Raw genomic sequence first — 19,068 nt, 5'->3', positions numbered from 1 at the left:
ACATATGAATATTTCTTCTATAAGATAACTCTTAAAAAAAATGTTTAGTGCTTGATTAATAGAACTATAAATATCTATACTTACTGGTCATTTGATAACATCTTCAAGTGTTGTAACTAATTCATGACTCTAATCAACTTAATTTATAATAATTTACAATTTAATTCTTACTAAATAAATTTGCTCAAACATCCTTGAATTTCCTATTTTTAAGAAGGATAACCTATTAAATTTATTTTTTATTATTAGAAAAATGATAAATAATCATTTTATTTTACTTCTTAGAAATGGAAGAAGAGATTCGGCCTATACCTCATGCTCCTATATTGAGTAGCTAAACGAATCTGAGTTTGTATAAAACCCTCCATAAAGAAAAATGGAAGAAGAATATCGGTTAAACACAACCTTACTGAAGCATATTAGATTTTTGTATGAAAATTAATATATAAAGAATATTTCTCTTTTACAAAGTAATTTATAGAACTATTTTAGAAAAATCTTTAAAATAATATTATTTGAAAACAAGACACAAAGCTAAGCCACAGCAATTGACTAAGCACCACCAACAACAGAGCCAGCATGGGTTCCTTAAATTTGAAAATTTTAAGAAAGAAAACTAAGAAGAATAATATATGTACACTAAGTACAATAAGTAGATAAATTTTTCAAATTAATCTGTTTTACACTGTCTCAACTTTCATTCAAAGGAATCAAGAGGCTACATTAAAAACAAGTAGTTTCCTAATAAGGGTTTAGTGTTTCTTAGGATTTCTCAGAGGTTTACAGAGAATAGACAATAAGAAAGCATGGCAGAAATGCTCTATGGTCAGACAGAAATACTTCTCTTATCTTATAATCGTTCCCACTCTCTGAAGAGACTTTCCAAAAAGACTCATGGCTATTCAAAGGTTTGTGAACATGCCCTGCTATCACTCTACAAAGCAACATAACCCTCTTTACAGAAATGGTGGAATCTGATTTGTTATGACCATGGAGGTGGGTAGAATCATGAGCCAGCCCACTAGTGGATGTGGTGTATATCCCTCTTAAACTGCCTCTACTTTTGTAGTAAAACACAGTTCTGAGAATTTCACAGACATGGCAACCCTCTACTGAACATACCTTGATTACTCCATTCAACACATTCAGAGAACACATGCTGGTGGTGCCATGGAATCTCAACACTTCATTCCCATCAGCCATACAACGGCTGCATGTTTTACAAGCTCTTCTTTTCACTGTTTCTCTGTACTCTTCAAATTTCCAGAGAATGTCTTCTCTGTGATTTATCTTGAGAACTCTTTCAAAATTGACATCTTTCATTACAGGAGTCACCCAGCTTGACTTGAATATCATCTCTACTATCTTGCGAGTTGAATTGCCTTGAGTGAGCTCTTTAACTGTCACTGCAAAGGAAGGATCCCCTGAGTTTTATTAAACTGAATAGTACTAAAGATATATGGTCTAACTATCTGTTCTGATGATGGATTAATATGATCTAATCCAGAAGAAAGCATATTGGTTAAAGTTTCAATTGAAATCTAATTTTAATACAAACTGCAAAAGATTCAAAATCTTACCGGCATGATAAGCTTTGAGGGCCTCCAGACTGGTGTTGTTGCAAATATTATGGCAAACTTTTTCTTCAGAGGGATCCTTATGCTTTGACCTGCACTGCTTCCATGATAATCTGCCAAGAAAATCACAGACAGTCTTCTGCATTTCTACAATTTTAACCACAAAGATTGCAATCCCCTCCACAGTTAACCAACACTTTATGGACTGACAAAGCCTGTTCTTGCAATCAGATCCGCTCCCTTCTAGAAAGGCAGAGACTTGGAAATTTATTCCCCTGTCTACACCAAATAATGCCAAGAAGTTTTCCCATTTTGTATTTAGTCATTTGTTTTTTATGCTCCTTGCACAAATAAGGCCAAGAAACTTTGCCCTTTTGTATTCAGGCATTTGTTGTGAAAGGACCATTTGCAGAGAGAGTAATGTTGGTGCCTACAAGGAATATAAAGAGAAGATGATATGGGACAACAGGCATGTGAGTCATGCCTAGACAAAAAAGACTGAAAATCAGGGTTCTGAACAGTAGAACGTGGCAGATTACCCATCTCTTCCCTACATCCTTAAATAATCATCTATTATTGAATGTACCTGAAATTTATAATAATGGGATCCAAAGACATAATTTTTTTAACAGTTTGTAAAGATAAAATTATAATTAATAAGTTCATCTCAAGGCATAGTTACAAAATAGAGTTAGGCAGGTTCTTCTCTTTTTGCCTCTTCAACAAGTGATGAAAAGACACAGCAAAATGGGGTTTTCAGTTGACTGACATATTTTTTTTTTACATTTGGCGATTTGGAAAGTGCTTAATGCACTCCTTTCATGTTCTGTTTTGCCCTTATCCTCTTTTCAGCTCAAGTCTTCTACCAGAAGTTGTTTCTCTACCACTGCCTCATGGAAAGTTCTATTTTGCTGGTAAACAGAGATGAAATTATATCTAATTTCAGTTGATTTGTGGTAATGATGTCTTGTACATCAAAATTTAGAGTGCTGTCCTCCTTTGTACTACTGTTGTAACTCTGTTGTTACAGTTTTTCTTTGGTTGTTGATGTTATTTTTGATAGTGTTGTTGTAACCTTTTTGTTACAGCTGATTTGTTGAAGTTGCAGTTTTACCTCTGTAATCTGATTCTTAATCCAATAAAAAAAGTCACGAGAAATAATTAGAATCTGATTTTTAATCCAATAAAAAAAAAGTCGAGAAAAAATTAGAAGTGAATAATAATATAAAGAATTGTGTTAATGACTTTTAACAATATAGATTTCATGTTAGCTCATCTTTCTAATGAATGGAGCTATACATCTTTGATCCTAATAATGAATTAATTATGTAGAGTCGTAATTTTATCTAAAGAGGCAGTAAAGCCTGTCACAAAACTCATAATGTACCGGACATAAATACAAAATGCCCTTTTAATTTTAGTTCATTATTGCAATCTACAAACCTCTAAATATCAGAGTACAACTTGCCACAAATCTCACATATACCGGACATAAATACAAAATGTTTTCTAATTTTAGTTCATTAATGAAATCTGCAAATGCGTATATATCTCAGTTCCTGTCACAAATCTCATATATAGTCAACATAAATACAAAATGTCTTTCAGATTTTAGTTCATTATTGCAATGTATGCATGTGTGAGACCCCATGTGAAATTGATGAGAGCATACCCACAATATATTCTAAAGAAGCCTCAAACTAAAAGCGAACCTACTGTACTTGGTGGAATAATGCCTCCATCTTTGATACAAATATACTTCTTCAAGTAATATCATTTTTTTGTCAACAATGGTTTTGCTCTAAATAGTTTAATTTAGACTTTGCAGATGTCATTTTTAATGTCTCTATAAATGTCTCTTTTTCACGGTACTAGTTGTGGGGCTGATAGAATGCACTAGCTCCATAGTGCATTTATAAGTGTTGACTTATAAATACACTATGGGGCCATTGCATTTTGTCAGCCCCATAGATGACATCCTTTTTAATATTGGGGGTATTGATGTAAAATGTATATGAGGAAGATGATTGATATCAATATCTATTCCTTGTAGGAAATCAATACATTTGGTATACCATGTTTTCTTAATCCCTTATTTATATAGCTTCATAGATGATTGAAGATCTTTGAATGCGTATTTACTATACATCTTATCTATGAAGCTACATCACTACATGAAAAATAACTAAAATATGAAGAAGATGAATGCCAAATTTAGCAAAAATAATTACACATGGAACTAATTAATTTTCCCACAAACTATGGTATAGCATGAAATAAGAACATTGCCAACCCAAGCCTAGCTGGTACTACAAAGTCTAGGTCCCAAAACCTCACAACCATATAAGATGATGGTGATGCTAAAGTTTGGAAGGTACACAAAAAATATTTTGCATCTTGAAACTAGAGTTGGAAACACTGTCTATAAGTGTATTATCAAGTCTTGCATAATCTCACTTTTGTAATAGGAAGCACATTGAAGGGAGGTCCCAACAAGGCATACCAATGTAGGTATAAAAGAGACTAATTCAACTAGATTTCCTTTATAAATAAGAATATTTTCATGTGCTTCTTTCTCAGTTGTGTTGAAAATCATGATTTTGTTTTAGTCTCATGTTTATTTTTATACTGTGAGTATCATAAAATAAACTCAATATGAAGATCTATGTATTCTCACAATATTATATGACATGAGAATAATGTTAAATACAAATAATTAAATAGTGATGATTGTATCATAAAAATACAACTTTACCATTTTTCCTTGAATTTTTAATGATTTCTAACTCATCTATGTAGAGATCAAACAAAAAGGTAAAAGTGAAAATCCATGTTTAACACCAACAATGGTATTAATATCATATATAAGCCCACTAAGAGTTCAAATTTGGCAAACCAACCTCTCCTAAAGTGTCACATGATACAAATAAACTATTTTTTGTGAAATCTATAAGCCTCAAAGCTATAAGATAAAAATATATGTATGAACAATGTCAAATGCAATAGATAAATCAACAAAATAATAGTAAACATTACATATGTGATTTTTATTTTTTTTCAATTACAACTCTGTAAGCATCAATATGTGATCTATTGTTTGATGATTCTTTCTAAACCATACTTTTCTTTCTTCTTAGGTTTTCTTTACATTTGTCAATATGGAAACCAAATCATCAAACACTAAAGCAAATAGCTTATTCAAGATGCTCATGACCATGATGATAGTTTTATATAACCATTTGTCTCTTGTTGGTTTTTGTATGGGAAGCAACCTTGTTAAAGACTATGATGATAGCTTTATATAACTGTTTGTCTCTTGTTCGTTTTTCTATGAGAAGGAACCTTGTTAAAGACTATGATGATAGTTTTATATAGCTATTCATCTCTTCTTGGTTTTCATATGAAAAGCAACCTTGTTAAAGAACAACAATATGTGTTCTAAGAGAGTTGGATTATGATTAAAAAAGTGTTGTAGGGTTCTCTATATCAACTATTTTACTTGTGTAGATTTTGAAGATAAATTGTGGTATCATACATTCTACCAAGAAACACTTACTCTACAACCTTTTGATCATTGAAATTAAATTTTGGCTTAAAGTTTTGTAAAAGGAATATGTATAATTGAACCAATTATGTTGACAAAAATAACACGAGGATTTTCTTGGATGAAAGATTTTTCAAAAATATTTAGCATTGAATGTGAAAATAATGTGTGTCCCCTATTGTATAAATTCAAACATAGTTTCTATTATTTTAAAAAATAACGAAGAAAAATTTAATAGGCATGATGAATGCTTATAATGTAAATTGTAAGATCATTAAGAGATTATAAAATACCATCAAAAAAAGTGTTAGAAAGGCAATGAGCAAGTAAGAGACTAGTGGAATGAGAAAATTTACTAAATTAAAGCCATTTAAAAGAATTATTGCATCTTAAGAATATTGGGTACTCATAAAAGTTAGAATTAGAAGGTGAAGAATATAGATTGACTTTATAATTGTATCATCATATACTTAATTAAGTTCATGGTCTTAAGAGAATAATTTAAATAGGTTGGCCTTAAAATGCATTATTGAATATTGATTGGTTGTTATTAGTGTGAAGAATTTATCTCTCAAGATCAAGGAAAATTAATTATTAAATAAATTTTTATAGAATGAAACCTACAATCTTGTTAAAAGTGAAAAATAAATAAAAAATTAAGTGAATAAATATACATAATATTTATCAAATTAATCTTGTTACAAAATAAATAATTTGATATAAAATTTATAAAGTATTATAATGGTAAGATTTTCATATGCATTCAATTTCTAATTAGTTTTTTCTTCATTTTAAGACAATGACTTAACACAATTATATATTGATAAATGGTGTTGTAAGGTGGTGAAATTAGGACTTGATCACTTGGATTGGTAAGGCTACTAACTTCACTTGGGACCAACCTTACATTAAGGAGGTAATTGAATTTGATTGATCCAATCCTAAAAGAACTAAATATAGATCAAATTAATCCTCGTTTGAGTTGAAAGTGAATTTGAATTAGTGTTAATTTCAACGCAAGACCTAGGACAAACAATGAGAAATTAACATAAAATTGTTGGAGTTGAGAAACACAACACCACAGGAGCCTAAAGATCTTCTGCATGCTAAAACAATCTATCACAAGGAGAAGCAATGAAGCAAGAACAATTTGCAGAACAAAACACAGGAAAATATGCTCAAAACAGGAGAGATCAATATTCACCAAAATGTGTAATGACATAATGATACATAGAAAAGAAAATTGACCTTTAATAGGTCAAGAAACCCTAAAAGGGAAAACCCTAGGCTTGCACATAATAATTAATAAAAGAATTAATTATTATGCACCTAATGTTAGCTTAAGTGTAAAAGATAGTAGGGAACTTAAAGAATTAAACAAATATTATTTAATTAATCAAGTAAAGACCCAATTACTCTTACACCCCCCCTTAAGCTATACTTAGGGAGAAGCTAAAACCTAGAACAATTACTGAAAGCAAGAAAGATGGGTCCCAGCAACAAGGTCTGATCAGGTATCCAAATACAATGAAATCTCTATGAAACATAGAAAAGGAGAAAACCCAGTGGGAAAAAACTCCTCTCCAAAAAGAGATAAAAGAACATGCTAAAAGAAAAAGAAGGAAGGCATCATAAAGTCCCCCAAAGGACAACTTCCTTCACCCCAAGCATAGAGCGCAACTGAAGATAGCACGATGATGCAAAAGGTGTTAGGCCCAATATGGAAAGCTAATGTACTGAGAGGGGAGGGGTGAATCAGTACTTCAAATCCTTTCTTCAACAATAACTTTACTGTTAAGCATAAACTAAAAACTGTTGTAACATAGCATAAAGCTAAAATAAATAAATAACAATCATACATGATTCACTCCATAACACATATATTTTGGTTACGCAAAAACTCTTGGTTAGAGAGAAAAACTACGGTGGGGATGGCACCCACAACTTCACTACTGCAATAATAAAGGGTGCTCAGTTAGAGCTACATGTTTAGCTATTTTTGATAGCTTACCCTGTTAGGAGTATTAAAATCGTTAGATCTACCTTGCTAAAGGATTTTACAACACTTAAACTAAATGCTGCACCTGGTTAAAAGTTTTACAATTTATAGACTTTGTTAGAGTCTTTTACCCTGTTAAAGGTTTCTCTTACAACTCAAAATATTACAATACAATATTACAAATATCTGCAACTTTACTTTTGAAATGTTATAACAGATTCTATGTGCTCAAAATGAGATTACCTTGCTTATAGCATACCTCGGTAATCGATAAAGTAGCTTGGTAAACCTTTCTGTTTACTTTGTTCCTTGACTGTTCTCTGAAATCCTTCTCGGTGACCTCTGTGTCTCTGACAGTCACAATACTCAGTGCTTTCCCATGATTTTGCTTTTCACATATGTCTATCTTCACACTCATACACACATACATATTTGATCCCAATTCATGCTATATAAATAGATCTCTTATGTCGGTGATCTGGTTCATTGCTTCGATCTTACAAACATGATTTATCAAATGAATAACCATACAAAATATTTCACTGGATAGATGACCTCAAAATCATACACAATCTAGAAGTGCAATTTCCAATGTGATAATGGTTCTTTGTTCCACGATCTTGTAACACGTTTCCCATGTGTGTCCAGGTTGAATGAATCTGGTAACACATTTCACTCGGTGTGTGTTCACTTGGTATATCTTTATTGCTGCTCGATAGACATAGAGTGTTACTCGGTAGACAGTTCGGTGTATACTAGGCTCTGTGACTACTTTCTTCTATAACTGACTGCTCTGTGCTTACCGACTGAATATTTCGGTAGTAGTAACCGACTAGAGTATATAGAGAATGACTTTGGACATAAAACTAATGGCAACTTAGTAAGTAGTAACAAAAGGTTTCATGAAGATGTCTGCAACCTGCTCAACAGTGGGAATGTACTCCAGAATGAGAACACCATCCTAGATCAACTGGTGGATGAAATGCATGTGAAGCTCAATGTGCTTTGTCCGCTAATGCTCTATAGGATTGCGGGAAATAGAATAGCACTCTGATTGTCACACCAAAGAATAGTGGGACTATCAGGAGGAAAACCAAACTCAGTCATCAACTAGCATAGCCATAAGATCTCCTGACTGGCGAGCACAATAGCTCGATACTCAATCTCTGTAGATGATAATGCATGAGCAGTCTGCTTCTTGCAAGACCATGTGATAGGACCAGAGCCAAGATAGAAAACAAAGCCAGAAGTAGACCTCTGATCAGTGACATCATAAGCCCAATCTGAGTCAATGTAGCCAGCAATGTGAGGTTCCCCTGATGTGTAGTGAATGCCATGAGTACCAGTGCCCTGAATGTACCTCAAAATACATTTGGCTATTTGCTAATGACTCTCATGAGGATCATGGGAGAATCGAGAGACAAGGCCAACCACAAAGGAAATATCAGGACGGGTGTGAGTTAGGTACAACAAACTGCCAACCAATTGCCTGTAAAGTGTAGAATCTACTGAAGGTGTGGGACAAGCAGTAACCAAAACAACCCCTGACTGAAAAGGAGTGGGAGAAGGCTTGTAATAAAGCATGCCAAAGTGTCGAAGCATGTCAAGAGCATAGTTCTGCTAGTAAATGTACATCCCATCAGAAGATTGAATCACCTGAAGACCAAGGAAATAGTGTAGAAAACCAAGATTTATCATCTCAAACTGATCCATCAAGGCATGCTGAATATGCTGAATCATAGAGGAGGAGCTACCCGTGAGGAGGATATCATCAACATATAGCACAAGAATCAAGATCGCACCCTCAAGAAGCTGAATATACACTAGGTGATCAGAATGACTGTAGGTGAACCCCGTGGAGAGCAAGAAAGAATCCATCTTCTCATACCAAGCTCGAGGGGCCTGTTTGAGACCATACAAGGAACGTTGAAGTCTGCAAACCAAAGAACTATCCTGCACAAATCCCTGAGGCTGCTCCATGTAGATTTCCTCCTGTAGATCCCCATGCAAGAAGGCACTCTTCACATCCATCTAAAAAACAGGCCATCCCCGAGAAGCTGCAAGAGATAGGACAAAGCGAATGGAGTTTATCTTGGCGACAAGGGCAAATGTCTCAGAGTAATCAATACCCTCAACCGGTGAAAACCCCTTCGCAACAAGATAGACTTTGTACTTATCAATGGAGCCATCAGCAACATACTTGGTGTGATACAACCAGTGGCACCTAACCATCTTTTTGCCCTTAGGAAGAGGACAAAGATCCCAAGTATGATTCCTCATCAAAGAAGAATACTCCTCTTCCATAGCATAATCCCACTCAGGGTGTTCAGTAGCCTCTAAAAACTTCTGAGGATCATCTAAAATAGTATGACTTAAAAGACTAGAACCCACAATATGAGAATGGGTGCGATGAGTATCTGAAGGATCACCGACCATAGGACCTGCCGCCTCAACAGTAAGGAGAGCCCACTTGGGCATCTGAGGTGGAGCAGGTGGAGGTGGGCATGGTGGATCATCAACACCATCATCAAAATCATCCTCAAAAAAATCTTGAAGGGGTGCAGTGGTCGGAGTAGGCAGAGGAGTAGACACTAGAGTTGGGGAATCCACTGTGGGAAGGTGCTCATCAAACTGAACATCCCATCGAAAAAAGACCTCTCTAGAATTAGGATCAAACAACCTGTATGCCTTAACATCCTCACAATAGCCAACAAAAATGAGGGGTCAACTCTTCCGCTCCATGGCTTTCCTCTGAGCATCAGGAATAAAAGCCCATGCCTCACTGCCAAACACTCAGAAAAAAGAAACATCAGGCTTGTCATGAGACCAAGCCTCCTCAGGAATCATATGTTGAATCACCTTGTGAGGCATCCGATTCTGGATATAGTTGGCACAATTGACTGCCTCAGCCCAAAAAGATGAATCCATGGACCTAGACTGAATCATACAATTCGCCATCTCCTGTAAAGTTCTGTTCTTGTGCTCAACAACACCATTCTAATGAGGGGTGTAGGGAACAGTAAACTAATGCTGCAAACCATGATCAGTGCAAAAATCTCTGAAAGCCTGATTCACATACTCCCTCCCATTATCTATACGTATCCACCGAATAGAATAGCTAGACTGCTTCTCTACAAATGTCTTGAAGAATCGAAAGGAATCAAAGACATTAGACTTGTACTTAAGAAAGTACACCCATGTGCATCTGGAGAAGTCATCAATAAAGTCAGTACATACTTGGCCCCAAAAAAAGGAGTGGGAAATGACATAAGATCACTGTGAATCAACTCCAAGGGTGCCAAAGCATGAGAGGCTCTTCCCTTTAGAAAGGGATCTCAGTGATGTTTGCTAAGAACACAACCATGACAAACACCATTAGTGCAGGAAATATGTGGGAGCTCAAGAACAAGTGCCTGTGTACTCATCTGTTGAAGATATCTGTAATTGACATGGCCCAAGCACTCATGCCAAAGCTGACTCACTGAATCTGCATGTGCTATAAGAGATGAACCTGTACCCAAAGGGGCCTCAAAGTCATCAAATCTATAGAGACGAGATGCAGTATCGACACTCCCAGTAGCCACAACCAAATCAGAGTCATGGAGATCCTGAATAACCACATTATGTGGTGAGAAATCAACTGTCTTACCAGAGCTAGAGTGGCAAATCTGATAAATGGACAGGAGGTTTGTCGAGATGTCAGGGACAACTAGAACATCCTGCAGAGTACCCCCATCCAAAGAGACAGAACCTGAACCCAAGACTGAAAGCTGAACTGAGTCACCCACTTCAATCTGTGAAATACCACAAGAGGCAAGAGAAGTAACCAATTGCTGAGTGTGAGTCATATGGTGAGAAGCATCAGAATCTAGTATCCATGTGGACCCATAGGTCGAAGCTTGAGTAGTGAGAGCATGACCTTTCCCTGTGGAAGGAGAAGATGCCTGAGGTGAGGAGATGTGATGCTACTGCATGGCTTCCTCTAAAGCCTCTAAACATTTCCAACACCTAGAAACTGGATGTCCTTCCTTGCCACAAAAACTGTAAGTGTCTCCTGATTTCTTTTTAGTCTTGGAGGAAGACTCACCAGACTGTGAAGATTTCCCTTGTTTTGGAGGAACGAGAGGTTTAGAATCAGACTTAGGAGGTGGCTTGGAGGAAGACTCACTGCCTGTAGAATTCTTCTTGGGCTTCGGTTTTTTCTTTTGTTTCTCCTTCTCCTTAGAGGACGGAGCAACCAATGCTTTGTTCTTGGAGCTTGAGAGCTTATCCAGTTGAGAAAGGCGAGACTGCTCATGAGAAAAACACTCACAAAAGACATCAAAGGTAGGCATGTTGAAATGATCACCCAAGCCATCCATGGTGGAGTAGAAAGTAGAGGCAAAAAAATGAAAGTGACCTCGAAGCTTCGAAAGAATAAAGTGAATACACTCTGTGTCTGTCTTGATCTTGCCACATCCCTGAAGAACAGATCTTGTAGTCTTGAACTTGTTCAAAAAATCCTCAATAGTGGGAAAGGAATCAGGTGACAAAGAAACCAACTTTGCCTCAATCTATAATGCCTGAATCTCATTAACCCTCCCAAAGAGAGAATCAAACTTCAACCACATAGCCCGAGGAGTGAGCAACTCATCAAGGTGAAACAGAAGACTGTCAAAGACATTCAAAGAAAACAAACCCATGGCCTCATCCATCTTGTTCCTATGTTGAAGAAGCTCATAAGGACGCTGCAATATAGGCTAAACCTCATCCAAACAAGACCACAACCCCCATTCCTTGAGAATCCTCATGATGTGGGGCTTCTATGTGTGAAGTCAACAACTCAACTGAAGGATTTGCCATGAGAACAAAAAACTCTGCACCTGCACTTGCTTGTTGGTTTTTTTTATTATGTGATCTTTCAGAATAGATAGAAGATGTAGAAGGGTTTGTTTGTTTTGAGAGTTTTGGTGTTCTTGATTTATGATATAAATGACAAAAAGCGAGAAAAAACACCCCCTCACAATAGATAAACCCAAACCTTAGTACATACTGATGAGAAGGAAGTACTGCATAAGCAAAAAAAATTCAAACTGATATCTCATGTACCTGATGAAAATTATGAGAAAACTAATCACAAATCTGAATAGAGAATGCTGAGAGCTTTCCAATGCCTATTCATTTTCAAAAAATGGAGTTCGTTTGCACAATCTACGGCCCCAAAAGTGCTAAAAAGAAGCCCGACTTTGACAAGAAAAAGTACAATCAAACAACAGATTCGAAAAAAAAATCCAACTCCAGGACGTCCAGCTCGGAACCACCTTTCCGACACCTATTCATTTTCCAAAAAATGACTTTGTATGCTCAAGATAAGGCCAAAAAATGAACCCCCCCTCAAAAAGGCTAGAGGGTGGTGGTTTGGTGGAGGAGCCAGGCTCCGGTGGTGCTCCAGTGGCGCATCGGTGGCGCTCCGAGGAGGAGTGGCGAGCGGTGGGAGGAGCATGGGTGGAGCGGAGTAGGCAGGTGGAGTTGAGGAGGTGTTGTGGAGCGGAGCAGGAGCTGGTGGTTGCATGGCGGGCTGAGCGCAATGGGGAGGTGCGGTGGTCGGGCGGTGGACTAAGCACAGCGGGAAGGCGCGGTGGCCGAGCGGAGCGGGTGGTAGTGCAAGGGGCAGCGTGGCGGAGGGGGTCGCAGAGGTAGCGACAGGTGCAGGGGAATGCCAATGGTAGGATCGGAGGGGCCGGCGGCAACCGCAGAGGCTAGAAAGCAGGGCCGATGGGGGCTGACGGGGCCGAGCTGACAGGTCTGGCAGGACGTACGGCGGCTGGACTTTCAGGTCCGGTACCCTGGGATAAAACCAAAAAAATTTTGAAAAATAAACTGCCTTTTTTCGCCTTTTTCCTTTATTTTTATTTTTATTTATTTTTTAAAAAATTAAAAATCCGGCCTGCATGCCGTAAAAAGGGAATTTTTTTTTCCGATTTGGGTGCTAGAGTCGTACGGCCTGGTTTTGGAGAAAAAATTCACCCAAACGCTCAGGAGTCAAAAATAGACAAATTTTATATGACTATAGGGGGTTTTGGGCCTTTTGAGCATGATGGTGAGGTTCATTTGGGCCCAAAGTGCTCAGAAAAAGGCCTATCCCTAAGCACACAAAAAAATTTGTCTAAAACCCCATATCTGCTTACAATGCAAAATTTCTCAAAAAGATGAACAAATAGTTGCAGATCTAAGCTCTGATACCATGTTGGAGTTGAGAAACACAACACCACAGAAGCCTAAAGATCTTCTGCAAGCTAAAACAATCTGTCACAAGGAAAACCAATTAAGCAAGAACAATCTGCAGAATAAAACACAGGAAAATATGCTCAAAAGAGGAGAGTTCAATATTCACCAAAATGTGTAATGACATAATGATACAAATAAAAGAAAATTGACCCTTAATAGGTCAAGAAACCCTAAAAGGGAAAACCCTAGGCTTGCACATAATAATTAATAAAAGAATTAATTATTATGCACCTAATGTTAGCTAAAGTGTTAAAGATAATAGGGAACTTAAAGAATTAAACAAATATTGTTTAATTAATCAAGTAAAGACCCAATTACTCTAACAAAAATAATAGTAACAAAATGTTCTAGATACCATGCAGAGCTATAAAATTTGATCCGAGAATGGAAAATAGATTAGAACGCGTGATAGCAAGTTCGGGTAGAATTGTCAAGACCGAGAGGGTGGACCATCCTGGTCCTCTGAATATCACCAAAATGCAAGGTGGTGAAATTAGGGCTTCACCACTTGGATTGATAAGGCCACTAGCTTCACTTGGTACCAACCTTACATTAAGGAGGGAATTGAATTTGATAGATTCAATCCTAAAAGGATTGGATGCAAATCAAAATTAATCCTCCTTGTTTGAGTTGAAAGTGAATTTGAATTAGAGTTAAATTGCAATACTAGACCTAGGACAAACAATGAGAAATTGACATAAAATAATAGTAACAAATTGTTCCAAATATTACGCAAAACTATAAACTTAGATCATAAAATGGAAAATAGATTAGGAACCCATGACAAAAAGTTTGAGTGGAATTGTCGGGGCTAGGGGGTGGACTATCCTATTCCTTTGAATATCAATGCAGAAAAACTTGATGTTTTTCGAATTAGATTGACACATAGAATCTATTGTCAGAAGATCATCAAAAATTCTCGAGACTAAGGGTGGTTGACCATTCTAGTCCTCTGCATTTTGCACCTTCAAAAGATGAGTCTAATTTTTGCATTGTCTACTTTGTTGGATTTCTCGTTTGCAACTCCTGAGATAATTTCCTACATACATAATGGCAGAAATAGGTTTGTTGATGGGGATTTGCCTTAGGTCAAACCATAGTCTTTTTTTTATATTCCAGATCATTTACAAATATTTTTCTTATACAAGCATCAACTTGAGACCATTACATGACACTAATATTTGTTCATATCGAGCAACCACAACCATGACACTAATACTAGCTCATTTCGAGCAACCACACAAGAATCAACTTGTTTAATGCCAAGAGTCACAAATTAGAATCCACTTATTAGAAACCACCATTAGCTCATTTCAAGCAACCACACTAGAATCAACCTATGGAAGAATTAGAGTCACAAATTAGAATCCACTTATTAGAAACCATCTAGAAGCCAACTATGGAAGACTAAGAGTCACAACTTTGAATTCCATATTAGATGTCCCTTTGGGATTTGAACTTTGATCTCCACAATGAGAACTCAATTCTTTAACCAATAGAACATAGCCCCTTGGATTGTCAAACCTTAATTTAGGAATTAACCGTGAAATTGAAATGGAATTAAATTAGAATACTTTCTTTTTGAGGGAAAGGCTAGATCTAATATGAATATGCTTGAAATTGAACTTGATACCATGATGAAGCTTGCTTGAATCCTCACACAGTGGTTTAGGATGTCATGTAGAATGTCTTCATTGAATTTTGATCATGGATGCTTAAACTTGCATGCTTGAACTTGACTTGACCTCTCCTTCAATGCTTGATGTTCATACTTGATTGCTTGCTCACTTAGACTTGAATTTTCAAAAGTGCAATTGAGATCTTGATAGAGGTTCTTTGTTCTCATTTCTAGTTACCAAATCAGGGGGGTAGGCTTCCTTTTATACCTAACCATGCATTAAATGCTTGAATTTTTAGAGTAGGTCGTCATAGAGCTAAATTTCCCGCCCACATGAAGTGACTGTTGTGAGGTCCTAATTGGGAGGACCAAGGCACCCAAGGCATCTTGGTCTTGTCAATTAGGACTCAAAATTGGACAAAAGCTAAATAAGGAGTTGAAGATGAAGATTTTGAGAGGGTGTGAGACATCAAAGTAGGTATAGAGCACTAAAGACCAGAATGCCAAGGTGAGGGCTACATGAGGACACAATTATATAAGGACACAATTTATGATGCTACATTTATCCCCCACTTTAGTCAGAGTATGAGCCTATACCCATACTCACGATAAAGTGCAAAGCTGTATTGAAAACTTTTGCCAAGATGCCAAAGAGACAATACACACCAAGCCCCTAGGGACTTAGGATCTTATCAATCTAATATTGAGATAAAAGGAGCAACACATGAAGAGGATGGAAAAAGCATGACTATACTTGGCCTAGCAATTCTTGTTCTTACTATGAGTCATGTTAGATTTAAAAATTTGAAGTTGAAAAATCAAAGAAAAAGATTACAAATAAAAAGGCTCAATTTGCAAAGTCACCTAAATATTAAATTGAATTAACTGCAAAATGTTAGATAGTTCAAATAACTAAAAAACAACTGCGAGGGGGGGGGGGGGTGTGTGAATCAGTTATCACAGATTATCGGAACCATTATCAATTAAAACTTTAATACCGGAACCCAAAACATTAATATCAGAATAGCAGTTAAACCAATTAAGCATAAACAATAATCACAGAATAAATACCATCCACATGACACCAAGATTTATATGTGGAAAACTCGGTAAAGGGAAAAACCATGGTGAGAAGCCTACCCACAGTCAAATAATACTTCTACAGTAAGTATGTGAATTAAAATTGAGGGGCTTGTACTTGCAAGAAGGCCAACAACCTATAGTGCACTACCCATCACAAAAGGAGCCTCACTGACTACATAGAAATCCAGACTACAATCTGGAGAAGTGTTGAACTACAAAAGATAGCATCTCCTATTCCTAAGTATAGTTCTGGCTAAGCTCAATATTGGAGGACTAAATCCTCTTACATAAAACCAATTCAATCTCCAATGATCAACCAAATCCTCTACCTAAATGATATTACATTATTCACACATTACATTCCTTTCCCATAACCATGATGATCTACAATGAGATCTTACATCTATATATACAAACCCTCGACCATAAACAATTAGGTCGGCCACCAGATAATAAACCAATTACATAATTACAAACCATGTAGGCCTTAGACCAAACAAATAATATCCAATAGATAAGACATCTCGATAACACGTCGAGAGGTCCAATCCACATGTTACATTAAAGCTAGTCCATAACCTAGATCAACTAGGACCTAGTGTAGGTCCACACACTATAGCAATGATCACCATCCACCAAGTCTCAAACATGATCACCACCAACATCCTGAAACTCCACCAGAAGCTACACCAACACCACTTATACCATTCATCAAAGATCTTCATCAAAATGTTCTACCGGTGAAACCCTCGCTAGAACCAGAAACTAAGCTTCTAAGCAAACATGATAGCATCCGATTACCAGACCAAAACTAACTTACTGAATATGAACATGAGTATCATGAATAAGACAATTCCATAACCAAACTATACTGGAACCTACCGGATCATACCAGATCCAAATCAACCAGAAACCACTCAACCTACCAAGACCAGAAGGGTGCCGGTAAAGCATCCAAACAACTAGTGTTGGCATCAATGACAAAACATCAATGCAACACATAATCCATTCCACCAAATGGTCAACAATCTCCCCCTTTGGCATTGATGGCAACACTAGATGTGAAAAACATCTAAGTACCAAGAAATGGCAAACAAGTCTCCCCTAAAGGAAGACAACCAACAATCTCCCGCATACAACTTTGAAATAAATACCAAACTCTCCTTGTGAATAATATCTCTGTAAAGCTCTGAATTTCTCCCTATCAATATCTCTCCCCTTTTCTTTTTCTTTTTCACATCAATATCACTCCCCTTTTGACATCAATGCCAAAAATTTGACAAAAATATCAAAGCAAAAACATAAACCATTGAATCACAAAGCTGACTACTCCCCCTGAGCAGTAACATCCCCACATCAGTGTCAGAATGAATATTATCTCTGATAATGCATATTGGACTGATGCCAAACCGCATCAATCAAGTCTCTACCGGAGGGGTAGAAACTCCCAATCTATCTCTTAGGTACTCAAATGATTCCTTAGGTAAAGGTTTAGTGAAAATAACTACAATCTTCTCTTTAGTGTTCACATAAACCAATATAACTTCATTTGCTTCCACCTTTTCCTTCAAAAAGTTATACTTGATAGATATGTGCCCTGTCTTCGAATGAAATACCAGATTCTTTGATATATCAATAGCAACAGAGTTATCACAGTGAATAACTACTAGTGCATCACAATCCACCTTTATATCCTTCAACATTTGCTTCATCCATAAAACCTATGTATAGTTAGTAGCAGCAACAACATACTCAGCTTTAGCAATAGATAAAGAAGTACATGATTGTTTCTTGCTGATCCATGAAACCAACTTCTTTCCAAGAAAGAAAGATCCACCAGAAGTACTTTTCCAGTCATCAACATCTCTAGGCCAATCAACATCTGTATATGCACATAAAGTAAAGTCATCATCCTTAAGGTACCACAAACCATATTTTGGTGTACCTTGCAAGTATCTAAAAATCCTTTTCACTGCAATCTAATGATTTTCTCTAGGATCACTCTAAAATCTTGAAACAATACAAATAATATTCATAATGTCAGGCCTAGTCTGAGTCAAATAAAGCAAACCTTCAATCATAGATTTGTATCTTGTAGGATTTACCGGTGTAGAAACATCTTTTCTTGTCAATTTCTCACTTGTAACCATAGGAGTACTTACCGGTTTAGAATCTCCCATACCAAATTTCTTCAACAATTCCTTAGCATACTTAGATTGACAGATAAAAATACCTTTGTCAGTCTGAGTAATTGGCAAACCTAAGAAAAATTTCATCTCACCAATCATAGACATCTCAAATTCTTTCTCCATATTCTTAGAAAATTCTATGCACAACTTATCTTCACCTCCAAAAATAATGTCATCAACAAATACTTCAATAATTAGTATATCATCATCAATGATCTTATAATATAAATTACTGTCATCACTACCCTTAGTAAAACCAAGCTTCAAAAGATATTTATCCAACCTTGCATACCAAGCTCCAACTCCTTGTTTCAATCCATATAAAGCTTTCCTTAACCTGCAAACCATGTTTGTATCATCTGATAGTGAAAAACCATCAGGTTGCCCAATATAAACTTCCTCATCAAGATCCCCATTCAAAAATGCACATTTAACATCCATCTAATAAACCTTGTAGTTTTTATAAGCAACATAGGCAAGAAATAATCTTACAACTTCAATCCTAGATACAGGTGCAAAAGTCTCTCCATAATCAATTCCTTCCTTCTGAGAATATCCTTTACAAACCAATCTAGCCTTATTCTTTATAACTTGACCATCCTCATTCAATTTATTTCTAAAAACCCATTTAGTTCCAATAACATTTTTATTTTTAGGTTGGGGAACCAAAGTCCATGTATTGTTTTTCTCAATTTGATCTAATTCTTCTTCCATAGCTTTCAACCAATATTCATCTTTACATGCCTCAATTACTGATATTGGTTCAACTTGTGAAATTAAACATACCTCAT

The 19,068-nt window shown here is 36.4% G+C and overlaps 1 protein-coding gene across 1 annotated transcript; it reads right to left on the bottom strand.

The window, feature by feature from the left end:
* Positions 1-631: 631 nt before the first annotated feature.
* Positions 632-1,963, bottom strand: LOC131042819 (uncharacterized). The gene is made up of 2 exons (XM_057976134.2): positions 1,581-1,963; positions 632-1,406 (listed from the first exon to the last, which is right to left on the bottom strand). Exons 1-2 carry the CDS (start codon positions 1,720-1,722, stop codon positions 781-783), a joined length of 768 nt encoding a protein of 255 aa, XP_057832117.2. The 5' UTR covers positions 1,723-1,963; the 3' UTR covers positions 632-780.
* Positions 1,964-19,068: the final 17,105 nt, after the last annotated feature.

Source organism: Cryptomeria japonica, chromosome 9 (genome assembly GCF_030272615.1).
Source record: "Cryptomeria japonica chromosome 9, Sugi_1.0, whole genome shotgun sequence".
NCBI classification, from domain to species: Eukaryota; Viridiplantae; Streptophyta; class Pinopsida; order Cupressales; family Cupressaceae; genus Cryptomeria; species Cryptomeria japonica.
Note: the sequence above shows the minus strand (reverse complement) of the source record. Positions and strands in the feature narration are given on the sequence as shown.